At 45.0% G+C, this 15,233-nt stretch overlaps 2 protein-coding genes across 2 annotated transcripts in view; both read left to right on the top strand.

Annotated features, from left to right (window-relative positions):
• The window catches only part of acss3 (acyl-CoA synthetase short chain family member 3), a 73,552-nt gene extending 68,321 nt beyond the window's left edge, over positions 1 to 5,231 (top strand). Inside the window, exons 12-16 of the mRNA XM_063218176.1 lie at positions 2,283 to 2,364; positions 3,508 to 3,630; positions 3,994 to 4,093; positions 4,570 to 4,745; positions 5,157 to 5,231. Of these exons, the coding sequence (XP_063074246.1) occupies positions 2,283 to 2,364; positions 3,508 to 3,630; positions 3,994 to 4,093; positions 4,570 to 4,745; positions 5,157 to 5,231 (556 nt within the window). The remainder of the gene's footprint in view (positions 1 to 2,282; positions 2,365 to 3,507; positions 3,631 to 3,993; positions 4,094 to 4,569; positions 4,746 to 5,156) is intronic.
• A 576-nt stretch (positions 5,232 to 5,807) lies between these two features.
• LOC134464843 (acyl-CoA synthetase short-chain family member 3, mitochondrial-like) lies at positions 5,808 to 13,705 on the top strand (the record flags this gene model as incomplete). Its single annotated transcript, XM_063218177.1, has 7 exons — positions 5,808 to 5,907; positions 6,873 to 6,936; positions 10,507 to 10,588; positions 11,752 to 11,874; positions 12,367 to 12,466; positions 13,032 to 13,207; positions 13,619 to 13,705. Coding segments are annotated over 7 exons (720 nt in total), but the record flags the coding sequence as incomplete, so codon positions are not given.
• Between the last annotated feature and the right edge of the window lie 1,528 nt (positions 13,706 to 15,233).

The raw sequence follows: 15,233 nt of genomic DNA on the forward strand, positions 1-15,233 counted from the left end.
GGTCCTTTTGTCCGGAAACAAAGAGCCTGTGCCAGAGTTCCCCGAAGATCACGACCGGTTACAGGGATCTTGACCCCCTCTCACACACATTCTCTATCACTATCTCTCTCTATATATAGTACAAGTATACCGTATATAATATATCTGTATCTCTCTCTCTCTCTCTCTCTCTCTCTCTCTCTCTCTCTCTCTCTCTCTCTCTCTCTTTCAACCCCTTCCCATCCCATCCCACACACACACACACACACACACACACACACACACACACACACACACACACACACACACACCCAATGTGCCCCAGCCGTCTGAGGTGAGGAGGCGCTAATGGATCTCGGATCTCTAATGGCCTGAGCTCTCAGGATCTCTGCCATCTCTCCACCTTACACCTTTATTCTTTCGTTTTCACTCTCGTTCTTTTCATTCCACTCCTTTTCACTTTTCTTATTTTCACTTTATTCCACCTTTCATTCTCACTTTTCTTGTAAAACGCCAACTCTTTTCTCATGTCTTTTTCGTGATGTCTGGTGTCAACGTGTCTCGTCTCGTCTCGTCTCGTCTCTTCTCTTCTCTTCTCTTCTCTTCTCTTCTCTTCTCTTCTCTTCTCTTCTCTTCTCTTCTCTTCTCATTTTACCCTCTCAAGGGCTTCCATGTTTTTCATTCATTTTCCCTTTATCCCCCTTTCTTTTCACCGTCTTTTGACCTTTATTTTCTTATGCTTATATCCTTCTTCCTTCCTCCTTTACAAGTCATTTCAGGAGGCTGTGCTGCATATATAGCCTGCAATGATTACATACATGATTAAATAATGATACACATGGTTTGTTTTGGCCAAGCTTCGAGAGTTTTGTTTTCCACTTAATAGAAAGGGCTACTGGGGTTCGGACTCCCATCCCAGAGCTGTGCAAAACAAAACAAGAAAACAAATCGTTCACATTTCATTAGGTGAAGTGAAGGGCGGGCAGCCATTGCTTTGCCTTGAAGGGACTATTGCCTTGTTTTGTGGTTTCTGTTGTTTAATTCATCAGTGTACTCCTTACCATGCTGTTTTATTCATCGATGACTCCAGGCGATGAGGTCTGCTAGCTAGTGCACTTGTTGCTGCGCTCACCGTGTCTTCACCCATTCCAATGAAAGTTACATGTAGAACAATACAAACTCTGGCCTTGCCGTGGCCAACCAATAGGGCACTCGCCTGCCATGCGGGTATCGCGGGTTCGATTCCCGTCCCGGGTCCTTTGCTGACCCCTACCCGTCTCTCCCCCATTCACTTCCTGTCCACCTCTCACACTGTCCTGTCGAATAAAGCCGAAAAAGACAAACAAAAAATCTTTTTTTAAAAAGAACAATACAAACTCTACTGATTTGTCTCCCAGCATCGATCACCATTCTTTCTTTCACACTCAAGGTGATGTAACCTTGTTGTACTAGCGGTCTAGTTGGTTTTCTCACTGTGTGCCAACCAATTCAAGTTTGGTGTTGTAAAATCAATGCAGGCACCACTGATTTGTTTTCTGGCATTGATGAACCGAAACCTTTACTACTGAAATGAATGTCCACCCTGGGAGACCCTGTGGGTGCGTTCCAATATGCAACCTTGCGTCCTCCACTTGTACCTCGTACCAGGAGGAAGTAATGTGATGTGATGACATCATTGATAACAGCATTATATTTTAATATCTTACAAAAGCTCAATATTAAAGTCCATTCTCATTTTCAAACAAGATGGTAAATGTAGAATAGTCCCCCAAAACATTGCAGGGAAACTTCATTGTTTTCTCCACGGAGGCGGGGAATGAGCAAAACGTGAGGCCGCAAGCCCAAGCGGAGGACGCGAGGTCGCATATTGGAATGCACTCTGTGCTTTATGGCCCTCTCAGGCATCCTCATCTGTGGAGGAGAGGAGAGGGGACAGGGGCTCGTCTTGTGGTCAGTTTCTTTAAATAACGGCAACCGACAAAACTTATCGGGAGGCTTCAGGCACTGGGACCAGGCAGACAGTTTTATCGAAGAGAACTGAACAAATTACCACTTCTCACCTCCCCATCTTTCTTTTTGTATCACTCTCTCTCTCTCTTTGTGTGACAGTCTCTCTTTACCTCTCTCTCTTCTGAAGATAGTACATCGCCACTGCTGAAAATAATCAATGTATTGGTGCTGTAATTAATCTCTCTCTCTCTCTCTCTCTCTCTCTCTCTCTCTCTCTCTCTCTCTCTCTCTCTCTCTCTCTCTCTCTCTCTCTCTGTCTCTGTCTCTCTCTCTCTCTCCCCTCTCTGTTCCAGGCTTCCACTACCCCCAGGAGCAGCCTTGTCTCTGTGGCAGAATGACGACTTGTTCAGGGAGCTCTACTTCACCAAGTTCCCAGTACGTCTAGTATTTTTTTCTTCCGTCACCAGAGAATGCCATGCCCTCCTAGTGACGCAACACCTTCTGCGTTGCTTCTAAAGTCAGGCCAAGAGCAATACAAATATTGTTTCTGATCTCCTGAAAAATCGAGAACTCCACCCACCTGTCAACCAGTAGCAAACCTAGGGAGGCAGGTTAACCATGCTGTTTGGGAAACCTTAATTGTTATGCTCTTGGTCAGACCAAGTCTCGAAGAGATTTGAGAGTCGATAATAATCAGGCTAACAGCGGTGTGCATGGGCATAGAATCTGCAAGCAGAATTCATAGCAATGTCACTGGATGAGGCCTCCTATGACACAACGATGATGAGCACAGGGGAGACATGTTCTTGGTACGCCTCTGGTTTAGTGTCAGTTCAGGGACTGGAAGAGAAAGATCCTTGGTCCAGGCACTTCAGTTGATTAATGTGGTAAAAAAAAAAAAACTTTATTATATGGGCAAATGCATTAAAAATCACCAACGTGTGTCGGCCCTGCCAACTGGCAGGCAAATGAAGCCTGCCTCGTGTGTTATGCTTGGGTATACATGCAATATAAACATTGATCAATTTTACCGCTTTCTGAATAGTGCCACGTCAGTCGTTGCAGGAGGTACTGTGGTGAGCGCTACTCACACCGTTTTTCTCTGTAAATGTACATCATATTTAGGTTGGAAAGGTTGGGCAGTCATGGGTAAGCGGTTAAGGCGTCAGACTTGTAGCCCAAAGGTTGCCGGTTCGACTCCCGACCCGCCAGGTTGATGGGGGGAGTAATTAACCATTGCTCTCCCCCATCCTGCTCCATGACTGAGGTACCCTGAGCATGGTATCATCCCGTTGCACTGCTCCCTAGCACATGTGAGGCATAAATGCAGTTTTCGTTGTGTGCAGTGTTCACTTGTGTGCTGTAGAGTGCTGTGTCACAATGACAATGAGAGTTTGAGTTTCCCAGTTGGGCTTTCAGGCTTTCACTGTTTTAATGTAAACTATTTCAAGTGTCAGACCGCCATCTTGTGGTACAACAGCCACACTACAACAGCTGTTGGTCTAAAATACTATTTTATGTTTCTGTCTGATTGACCGTATTCCTGCTCTCCTTTTTCTGGCCCTTTGCCTTGTACAGGGTTACTATGACACCATGGACGCAGGCTTTGTGGACGAGGAGGGCTTCCTCTACATCATGTCGCGGTCTGATGATGTCATCAACGTTGCCGGGCACAGGCTGTCATCTGGGGCACTGGAGGAGGTGAGTGGATAGTCCTGGTACGTTAGGCTGAGGGATGTTAAAGTAATTTGTTATAATTGATTTAATCAAAATTAATTTTGGCACTGGTAGGCACAGGTTGTTACTTACACCCAGGGGTCCATTGGAGCTGATTGTACATAGGGTCCACAATTTGCTGCTAGGTCCCTGCTTACCCTTGTGTGTCATGTAGGTCAGTGTGGTTTTCAGTTGTCTGTATCTTGTGTGCTTAACCTTGCTAAATGTTGAATTGTGGACTGTGTGTGTGTCTGTGCGTGTGTGTGTGCGTGTGTGTGTGTGTGTGTGTGTGTGTGCGTTTATGTTCGTGTGTGTGTGTGTGTGTGTGTTTATGTGTGTGTCTCCTAGGCAGTGCTGTTGCATGCAGGGGTGGCAGACTGTGCTGTGGTGGGAGTGGAGGACTCACTGAAAGGCCACGTGCCACTGGCTCTGTGTGTGCTGCGCAATGGTGAGACAGATCTAGCCTTCTTAAAAACTACTCATAAACACACACACACACACACACACACACACACACACACACACACACACACACACACACACACACACACACACACTCAGGTGTCTTAGGCCCCACGTCAAAATGGTGGACAGCTTCCATAGGCACACACACACACACACACACACACACACACACACACATGAACCCTCCTCCCTTGCGTTAGATATTTCTACTCTGTCACTTGGCATTCTTTTTCACATTTCTCTCTCTCTCTCATTCCCCCCTTCCCAAGCTGTGGCTCCATCAGACATACTGCTACAGTATTCAAGAAATAAAATGTGTGTTTGTGTGTGCGTGTGTGCGTGTGTGTGTGCGTGTGCGTGCGTGTGTGTGTGTGTGTTTGTGTGTGTGTGTGTGTGTGTGTGTGTGTGCGCGCGCGTGCACGTGCGTGTGTGTGCGCGCACTCACACATCTTTCCCCAGACTGCCAGAAGAGCCAGGAGCTGATGTCTAAGGAGATCGTGGGCCTGGTGCGGGAGACCATCGGGCCGGTGGCCGCCTTCCGGAAGATTCTGTTTGTGAAAGGCCTGCCCAAGACGCGCTCGGGGAAGATACCACGCTCCTCCCTTGCCAACCTCGTCAACGGGAAACCATATAAGGTGACATATACACGCATACATGCACACACACGCGGTTCTATTTGTGAAAGATCTGTCCAAGACACTCTCAGCATCACCCATCATTAACAGGAGTACACGTATTATAATCACCTGATTGTAGTTTGATACACATATCTTGATTGCAACTAACCAATGAGATGCTGGTTCTAAAACTTTTATATAATGAACATACATAGAATAAATAGTGTATGAATGCATTACAAATGAATGGGTAATGTATACATTTAACCTAAACATTATAAATGTATGGGTCATTTATTTATATACTTTGAATCATTATTTATAGGTTGAAATAGTTGTTCTTTTTAGACATGTATGGAATAGTGAAATGAGAGTGTAATAGAAATGGGATAGTGAAAATGTCATGCCTTTTGTCTTTTCTCTACGCAGATCACACCTACCATAGAGGACCCTGATGTCTACAAGAGCCTTGAAAAGACAGTGCGAGAGGGATTGGGGCATTGAAAAAAAACACACACACACACACACACACACACATGTGTGTGTGTGTGTGTGTGTGTGTGTGTGTGTGTGTGTGTGTGTGTGTGTGTGTGTGTGTGTGTGTGTGTGTGTGTGTGTGTGTGTGTGTGTGTGTGTGTGTGTGTGTGATTCAGCGCATTGGGATCACCTGTGTTCAGTGCGGCGTGTGTGTGTGTGTGTACCAGGTGAATGATTTGTTTGTGTTGGGGTGTTTGGCTTTGAGTATGTGATGGGGGGGGGGGTGTCATGCATACGTGTGCATGCATGTGTGTGCATGCATGTGTGCGTGTTTGTTTAGTACAATAGGTTTGCTTGTGTCTGCTTTTGAGATTATCCATGTTTCTTGTGTTCTCTCTCTCTCTCTCTCTCTCTCTCTCTCTCTCTCTCTCTCTCTCTCTCTCTCTGTGTGTGTCAAGTCATCATGAACTTCTTCTAGACATCTAGAGAATAACCTGTGTGTGTGTGTGTGTGTGTGTGTGTGTGTGTGTGTGTGTGTGTGTGTGTGTGTGTGTGTGTGTGTGTGTGTGTGTGTGTGTGTGTGTGTGTGTGTGTGTGTGTGTGTCAGAGAGTGGATCAGCCATCACTGCCTCCTGTATTGGACTGGACTGCTCACTCTCGCCTCCTGCTGGTCAAGCTGGGAAGTCAGTGCCTGGATACAATGGTGAATACCCAACACACACGCACACACACATTCTCGTTCTCTCTCTCTCTCTCTCTCTCTCACTGTCTCTCTCTCTCACTCTCTCTCTCTCTCTCACTCTCACACTCTCTCTCTCACACGCGCACACGTGTGCACGCGCACGCACACGCACACGCACGCACACACACACACACACACACACACACACACACACACACACACACACACACACACACACACACACACACACACACACACACACACACACACACACACACACGTCAGATCAAGTCATTGTCACTGATATGATGGATATGTGCCTAGGTATTATATTTTCCAAGCTGAATAATGAATGACACATTGTCTCCTGCCCCTTTTTCACTCCCTTATGTCCCTCCTTCTCCGTTTCTTTCTCCCTCCTCCATTTATGCCTCTGTCTCTCTGTCTGCGTCTTGCTCTCTCTCTCTCTCTCTCTCTCTCTCTCTCTCTCTCTCTCTCTCTCCTCTCTCTCTCACTCTCTCTCTCTCTCTCTCCTCTCTCTCTCTCTCTCTCTCTCTCTCTCTCTCTCTCTCTCTCTCTCTCGTTTTTATGAAATTATGAATGATTTGGAGCTCAGTAGAGCAAGGCGGTGTTACAAAAAATGCTTTGTGCTCTGTATACGATGAACTGCACTTCAGCCATCTCCTGTAGATGAACCCATTTGTTGATTAATGTATGTATTGCTTGACCCTGGCTAGTCGCCATGGAGTGATTTTATAACAACTTTATTGGAAATAAAGAACTTTTTAAAATCTCAAAATGTCTCTCTCTCTCTCTCTCTCTCTCTCTCTCTCTCTCTCTCTCTCTCTCTCTCTCTCTCTCTCTATCTATCTATCTATCTATCTATCTATCTATCTATCTATCTATCTATCTATCTCTCTCCCTCCCTCCCTCCCTCCCTCCCTCCTTCCATCCCTCCTTCCATCCTGTCATGTTCTCTCTTCTAGTCACTGTGATTGATGATGACATGGAGCCTGTGTCACCTAGAACCCTGGGAAATATCGTCGTCAAGTAAGTTTCCTCCTCAAAACATGTTCATTTTTTTCTGGTTGTCAGGTTGTTTTTTCACAGTATCTACTATGCTTGCCTGTCTGTCTGTCAGTCTTTTCATCTTCCCTGCATGTTCATGTGTCTCTGTACTCTCTCTCTCACGCTGTCAGTCTCTCTCTCGCGCGCGTGCGCACACACATGAGCACACACACATACACGCACACACACGATACAAGAAGTTGCTTTGTTTAGTCTCCTATCTTGCTGCACTACGTATGTAGGGAACCAAGGGAACGTTTTGTATGGAGCCTTGGCGTCCACAGAGATCATTTCCCTCCCATCTCGACTCCAACCTCCTCTTTGTAGTGATTTGCTATTCATCGCATTCATCATAATGAGTACCAGTCCCCTTGATACACTTGATGCAAGTTACACTGTGACAGTCTTTGCATGTAATTATATCCCCTTATGGAGTTAGACACTGGTTAGGAATTATGCCCTATCAGTCAATGTGTGTGTCCAATTTAATAGGGGGAGTTTAATGCTGTTTTTTTTCTAAGTAGGGTTTTAAGCTGGACCCTTACGCACTTGCCTGATTATCATAGACTTGCATTCGCGATTCGATTAGAAGCAACGCCGCAGAAGGGCTCGCGTCACTAGGAGGGTGCAGCCTGGCTACTTACACACCATTATAGCTCCGTCACCTGATAACACTTGAACCAGTTAAGTTTTGATATCTTTTTGGGGTCTCCTGGCTCCCTCCATCTCTTTCTTTGCTTCCTTTCTTGTATGCATTCTCATTATCTCTCCTCTCCAGCTCTGTGTCATGCACCCTCTTTCTATTCTCTCTCTCTCTCTCTCTCCCTCTTTCTCTCTCTCTCTCTCTCTCTCCCTCTTTCTCTCTCTCCACCCTCTCTTTGTCTGTTTTTCCTCCCTTGCGTTAGATATGTCTACTCTGTCTGCTCTTTCTCTCTCGCCCTCTCTCTCTCCACCCTCTCTCTCTCTCTCTCTCTCTCTCTCTCTCTCTCTCTCTCTCTCTCTCTCTCTCTCTCTCTCTCTCCACCCTCTCTTTGTTTATGTTTTTCCTCCCTTGCGTTAGACATGTCTACTCTGTCATTTGAGATTTTTATTCCTCCGATGTTTCCTATCTCTAAGCATTGACACTTCATCCACTGGGGCTGCTGAGTGGAGCAGTGCGTGTGTGTGCTTGTGCGTGTGCGTGCGTGTGTGTGTGTGTGTGTGTGTGTGCGCGTGTGTGTGTCTGCGTACATGCGTGTGTGTGGGCTAGAACTGCTATGAGGTCCTTTTGTCCGGAAACAAAGAGCCTGTGCCAGAGTTCCCCGAAGATCACGACCGGTTACAGGGATCTTGACCCCCTCTCACACACATTCTCTATCACTATCTCTCTCTCTATATAGCACAAGTATACCGTATATAATATATCTGTATCTCTCTCTCTCTCTCTCTCTCTCTCTCTCTCTCTCTCTCTCTTTCAACCCCTTCCCATCCCATCCCACACACACACACACACACACACACACACACACACACACACACACACACACACACACACCCAATGTGCCCCAGCCGTCTGGGGTGAGGAGGCGCTAATGGATCTCGGATCTCTAATGGCCTGAGCTCTCAGGAGATCTGCCATCTCTCCACCTTACACCTTTATTCTTTCGTTTTCACTCTCGTTCTTTTCATTCCACTCCTTTTCACCTTTCTTATTTTCACTTTATTCCACCTCTCATTCTCACTTTTCTTCTAAAACTCCAAATCTTTTCTCATGTCTTTTTCGTGATGTCTTGTGTCGTCTCTTCTCTTCTCTTCTCTTCTCTTCTCTTCTCGTTTCGTCTCTTCTATTCTCTTTCTTTTCTTTTTTCTCTTCTCTTCTCTTCTCTTCTCTTCTCTTCTCTTCTCTTCTCTTCTCATTTTACCCTCTCAAGGGCTTCCATGTTTTTCATTCATTTTCCCTTTATCCCCCTTTCTTTTCACCGTCTTTTGACCTTTATTTTCTTATGCTTATATCCTTCTTCCTTCCTCCTTTACAAGTCATTTCAGGAGGCTGTGCTGCATATATAGCCTGCAATGATTACATACATGATTAAATAATGATACACATGGTTTGTTTTGGCCAAGCTTCGAGAGTTTTGTTTTCCACTTAATAGAAAGGGCTGCTGGGGTTCGAACTCCCATCCCAGAGCTGTGCAAAACAAAACAAGGAAACAAATCGTTCACATTTCATTAGGTGAAGTTAAGGGTGGGCAGCCATTGCTTTGCCTTGAAGGGACTATTGCCTTGTTTTGTGGTTTCTGTTGTTTAATTCATCAGTGTACTCCTTACCATGCTGTTTTATTCATCGATGACTCCAGGCGATGAGGTCTGCTAGCTAGTGCACTTGTTGCTGCGCTCACCGTGTCTTCACCCATTCCAATGAAAGTTACATGTAGAACAATACAAACTCTGGCCTTGCCGTGGCCAACCAATAGGGCACTCGCCTGCCATGCGGCTATCGCGGGTTCGATTCCCGTCCCGGGTCCTTTGCTGACCCCTACCCGTCTCTCCCCCATTCACTTCCTGTCCACCTCTCACACTGTCCTGTCGAATAAAGCCGAAAAAGACAAACAAAAAATCTTTTTTTAAAAAGAACAATACAAACTCTACTGATTTGTCTCCCAGCATCGATCACCATTCTTTCTTTCACACTCAAGGTGATGTAACCTTGTTGTACTAGCGGTCTAGTTGGTTTTCTCACTGTGTGCCAACCAATTCAAGTTTGGTGTTGTAAAATCAATGCAGGCACCACTGATTTGTTTTCTGGCATTGATGAACCGAAACCTTTACTACTGAAATGAATGTCCACCCTGGGAGACCCTGTGGGTGCGTTCCAATATGCAACCTTGCGTCCTCCACTTGTACCTCGTACCAGGAGGAAGTAATGTGATGTGATGACATCATTGATAACAGCATTATATTTTAATATCTTACAAAAGCTCAATATTAAAGTCCTTTTCTCATTTTCAAACAAGATGGTAAATGTAGAATAGCCCCCAAAAAATTGTTTTAGCTAAACTGACAGCGGGGATACTTCATTGTTTTCTCCACGGAGGCGGGGAATGAGCAAAACGTGAGGCCGCAAGCCCAAGCGGAGGACGCGAGGTCGCATATTGGAATGCACTCTGTGCTTTATGGCCCTCTCAGGCATCCTCATCTGTGGAGGAGAGGAGAGGGGACAGGGGCTCGTCTTGTGGTCAGTTTCTTTAAATAACGGCAACCGACAAAACTTATCGGGAGGCTTCAGGCACTGGGACCAGGCAGACAGTTTTATCGAAGAGAACTGAACAAATTACCACTTCTCACCTCCCCATCTTTCTTTTTGTATCACTCTCTCTCTCTCTTTGTGTGACAGTCTCTCTTTACCTCTCTCTCTTCTGAAGATAGTACATTGCCACTGCTGAAAATAATCAAATGTATTGGTGCTGTAATTAATCTCTCTCTCTCTCTCTCTCTCTCTCTCTCTCTCTCTCTCTCTCTCTCTCTCTCTGTCTCTGTCTCTCTCTCTCTCTCTCTCTCCCCTCTCTGTTCCAGGCTTCCACTACCCCCAGGAGCAGCCTTGTCTCTGTGGCAGAATGACGACTTGTTCAGGGAGCTCTACTTCACCAAGTTCCCAGTACGTCTAGTATTTTTTTCTTCCGTCACCAGAGAATGCCATGCCCTCCTAGTGACGCAACACCTTCTGCGTTGCTTCTAAAGTCAGGCCAAGAGCAATACAAATATTGTTTCTGATCTCCTGAAAAATCGAGAACTCCACCCACCAGTCAACCAGTAGCAAACCTAGGGAGGCAGGTTAACCATGCTGTTTGGGAAACCTTAATTGTTATGCTCTTGGTCAGACCAAGTCTCGAAGAGATTTGAAGTCAATAATAATCAGGCTAACAGCGGTGTGCATGGGCATAGAATCTGCAAACAGAATTCATAGCAATGTCACTGGATGAGGCCTCCTATGACACAACGATGATGAGCACAGGGGAGACATGTTCTTGGTACGCCTCTGGTTTAGTGTCAGTTCAGGGGCAGAAAAGACTGGAAGAAAAAGATCCTTGGTCCAGGCACTTCAGTTGATTAATGTGGTAAAAAAAAAAAAACTTTATTATATGGGCAAGTGCATTAAAAATCACCAACGTGTGTCGGCCCTGCCAACTGGCAGGCAAATGAAGCCTGCCTCGTGTGTTATGCTTGGGTATACATGCAATATAAACATTGATTAATTTTACCGCTTTCTGAATAGTGCCACGTCAGTCGTTGCAGGAGGTACTGTGGTGAGCGCTACTCCTCACACCGTTTTTCTCTGTAAATCTACATCATATTTAGGTTGGAAAGGTTGGGCAGTCATGGGTAAGCGGTTAAGGCGTCAGACTTGTACAGCCCAACTTGTAGCCCAAAGGTTGCCGGTTCGACTCCCGACCCGCCAGGTTGATGGAGTAATTAACCATTGCTCTCCCCCATCCTGCTCCATGACTGAGGTACCCTGAGCATGGTACCATCCCGTTGCACTGCTCCCTTGCACATGTGAGGCATAAATGCAGTTTTCGTTGTGTGCAGTGTTCACTTGTGTGCTGTAGAGTGCTGTGTCACAATGACAATGAGAGTTGGAGTTTCCCAGTTGGGCTTTCAGGCTTTCACTGTTTTAATGTAAACTATTTCAAGTGTCAGACCGCCATCTTGTGGTACAACAGCCACACTACAACAGCAGTTGGTCTAAAATACTATTTTATGTTTCTGTCTGATTGACCGTATTCCTGCTCTCCTGTTCTGGCCCTTTGCCTTGTACAGGGTTACTATGACACCATGGACGCAGGCTTTGTGGACGAGGAGGGCTTCCTGTACATCATGTCGCGGTCTGATGATGTCATCAACGTTGCCGGGCACAGGCTGTCATCTGGGGCACTGGAGGAGGTGAGTGGATGGTCCTGGTACGTTAGGCTGAGGGATGTTAAAGTAATTTGTTATAATTGATTTAATCAAAATTAATTTTGGCACAGGTAGGCACAGGTTGTTACTTACACCCAGGGGTGTTGTTCAGGGGGGTAAAGTGTGACTGAGTCACCAGGGCCCCATGTATAGAGGGGCCACACACAGTCCGATTTATGAAAATATATGGCTGGGGGGGATCCATTGGAGCTGATTGTACATAGGGCCCACAATTTGCTGCTACGCCCCTGCTTACCCTTGTGTGTCATGTAGATCAGTGTGGTTTTCAGTTGTCTGTATCTTGTGTGCTTAACCTTGCTAAATGTTGAATTGTGTGTGTGTGTGTGTGTGTGCGTGTGTCTGTGCGTGTGTCTGTGTGTGTGTCTGCGTTTATGTTTGTGTGTGTGTGTGTGTGTGTGTGTGTGTGTGTGTGTGTGTGTGTGTGTGTGTGAGTGCGTGTGTGTGTGTGTGTCCTAGGCAGTGCTGTTGCATGCTGGTGTAGCAGACTGTGCTGTGGTGGGAGTGGAGGACTCACTGAAAGGCCACGTGCCACTGGCTCTGTGTGTGCTGCGCAATGGTGAGACAGATCTAGCCTTCTTAAAAACTACTCATAAACACACACACACACACACACACACACACACACACACACACACACACACACGCACACGCACACACACACAAACTCAGGTGTCTTAGGCTCCACATCAAAGTGGTGGACAGCTTCCATAGGCACACACGTACACACACTCACACACACACACACAGACACACACATGAACCCTCCTCCCTTGCGTTAGATATTTCTACTCTGTCACTTGGCATTCTTTTTCACATTTCTCTCTCTCTCTCTCTCTCTCTCTCTCTCTCTCTCTCTCTCTCTCTCTCTCTCTCTCTCTCTCTCTCTCTCTCTGTCTCTCTTTCTCATACCTCCCCTTCCCAAGCCTTGGCTCCATCAGACATACTGCTACAGTATTCAAGAAGTAAAATGTGTGTGTGTGTGTGCGTGCGTGCGTGTGCGTGTGCGCGTGCACGTATGTGCGTGTGTGTGTGTGTTTGTGTGTGCGTGTGTGCGTGTGTGTGTGTCTGCACACGTGCGTGCGTGTGTGTGTGTGCGCGCGCACTCACACATCTTTACCCAGACTGCCAGAAGAGCCAGGAGCTGATGTCTAAGGAGATCGTGGGCCTGGTGCGGGAGACCATCGGGCCGGTGGCCGCCTTCCGGAAGATTCTGTTTGTGAAAGGCCTGCCCAAGACGCGCTCGGGGAAGATACCACGCTCCTCCCTTGCCAACCTCGTCAACGGGAAACCATATAAGGTGACATATGCACGCATACATGCACACACACACGGTTCTATTTGTGAAAGATCTGTCCAAGACACTCTCAGCATCACCCATCATTGACAGGAGTACACATATTATAATCACCTGATTGTAGTTTGATACACATATCTTGATTGCAACTAACCAATGAGATGCTGGTTCTAAAACTTTTATATAATGAACATACATAGAATAAATAGTGTATGAATGCATTATAAATGTATGGGTAATGTATACATTTAACCTAAACATTATAAATGTATGGGTCATTTATTTATATACTTTGAGTCATTATTTATAGGTTGAAATAGTTGTTCTTTTTAGACGTGTATGGAATAGTGAAATGAGAGTGTAATAGAAATGGGATAGTGAAAATGTCATGCCTTTTGTCTTTTCTCTACGCAGATCACACCTACCATAGAGGACCCTGATGTCTACAAGAGCCTTGAAAAGACAGTGCGAGAGGGATTGGGGCATTGAAAACACACACACACACACACACACACACACACACACACACACACACACACACACACACACACACACACACACACACACACACACACACACACACACACACAGGTTATTCTCTAAACACTCCATCAAGCACAAGACTTATCGGGATGTCCAGAAGAAGTTCATGATGACTTGGTTTGGTTGACATGTCTAGTACTCTGATGACTTGATGTCCTTTCTGACACAAAATGCAGCAAAGAGTGGCATTTTTCATTCATTTTCACTCATTCTCTGATGCAATAATTGTTTATCGCATTGGAACTCTTTCACCCTCTAGAACTGGAGCTACTGGTGTGACATGCACACATGCTCTTGTGCAGCTTCAACATTCTCCACTCAACATTTACAGTCACCTTGGTGTCATTTTTTCAGTGAAGTAGTCTGAAGCGGTCCTTGCATTTGTATACCATATACAGTACAGTATAACATAAAAGTTTAGGGTCACCAGGCTTAGGGACCACGGCATACTGTACGTTTTCTTGACAATTCAGCTTAGTCCGTTTCAATTTCATTTCTAGTTTGAAATCAGTTTGTTTTGTCATTGCTTTCTGAAGTTAAAGCACCAGATAAGCAAGTTGACGTTAGGAAAAGTAACTGTGGAATGAAATTTTAGACAATGTTACAATAACTGATTTAGCATTATTCAAAGTTATGTATAGAATAGACCAAAATATGACTAATCTTTTGACTTTAGCCTAATCAAAGTGTAGACACCCAAGGCATTAATAATAGCCCCTTGTTTCAGTTGTACACTAATTTACTCCCTGGGAGAGATACACTCCAGAATCCCTCACCACTCCCCAATGAGAGCTTCAGTATGAGACCCATGAATATTAAAGTGGATGTCTGCTCCTGTTGAATCATACATTGTTGGAGGTTATGCATATCATTTGAAAGAAGAGAATCTAAACTTTTCACAGATACAGGTATATGACACGTGTCTTTACACTGATTCAATTCAAGATAAGAGGTCCTATCTGGTTCATTCTTATGGGTAGAATTTCATGCAGCTACTTTGACAATACAATGCCATATACCTACCATTGGAAAAATGCAGGAACAGCGCTTTCCCGTGGTTCCATGCATTATCTAATAAACCAATCAAATGTCTATTGAATAATGTATTAAATCATGTACATGTATTGCTATGTAATAAATGTGTAGTAATAATGGTAGTAGTATAATGTAAAAAGATTGGTTAGATTGATTGATTGATTAGATTCAACTCGACTGTCTAGTAAGTTTAAATAATTTGATGGGTAATCAAACCTTTTTTCACCTGTTCAGCACTGACCTTTGTACCATTTGAAGCTATTAAATGGATGTCTACACCTTGAATTGCAAAAAGATAACTTGAAAAATTAGGGTGACCCTAAACTTTTGAATGTTAGTGTATATTGGAAGGGGTATCTTAATAACAAGCACATTATGTATATGTTCAGTGGCACAAATTTTGAAGGAAACATACTTTTATGTTGAACGCATTAATGAAATAACAAAACCT

The sequence above is a fragment of the Engraulis encrasicolus genome, chromosome 15 (genome assembly GCF_034702125.1).
Source record: "Engraulis encrasicolus isolate BLACKSEA-1 chromosome 15, IST_EnEncr_1.0, whole genome shotgun sequence".
Classification (NCBI taxonomy): Eukaryota; Metazoa; Chordata; class Actinopteri; order Clupeiformes; family Engraulidae; genus Engraulis; species Engraulis encrasicolus.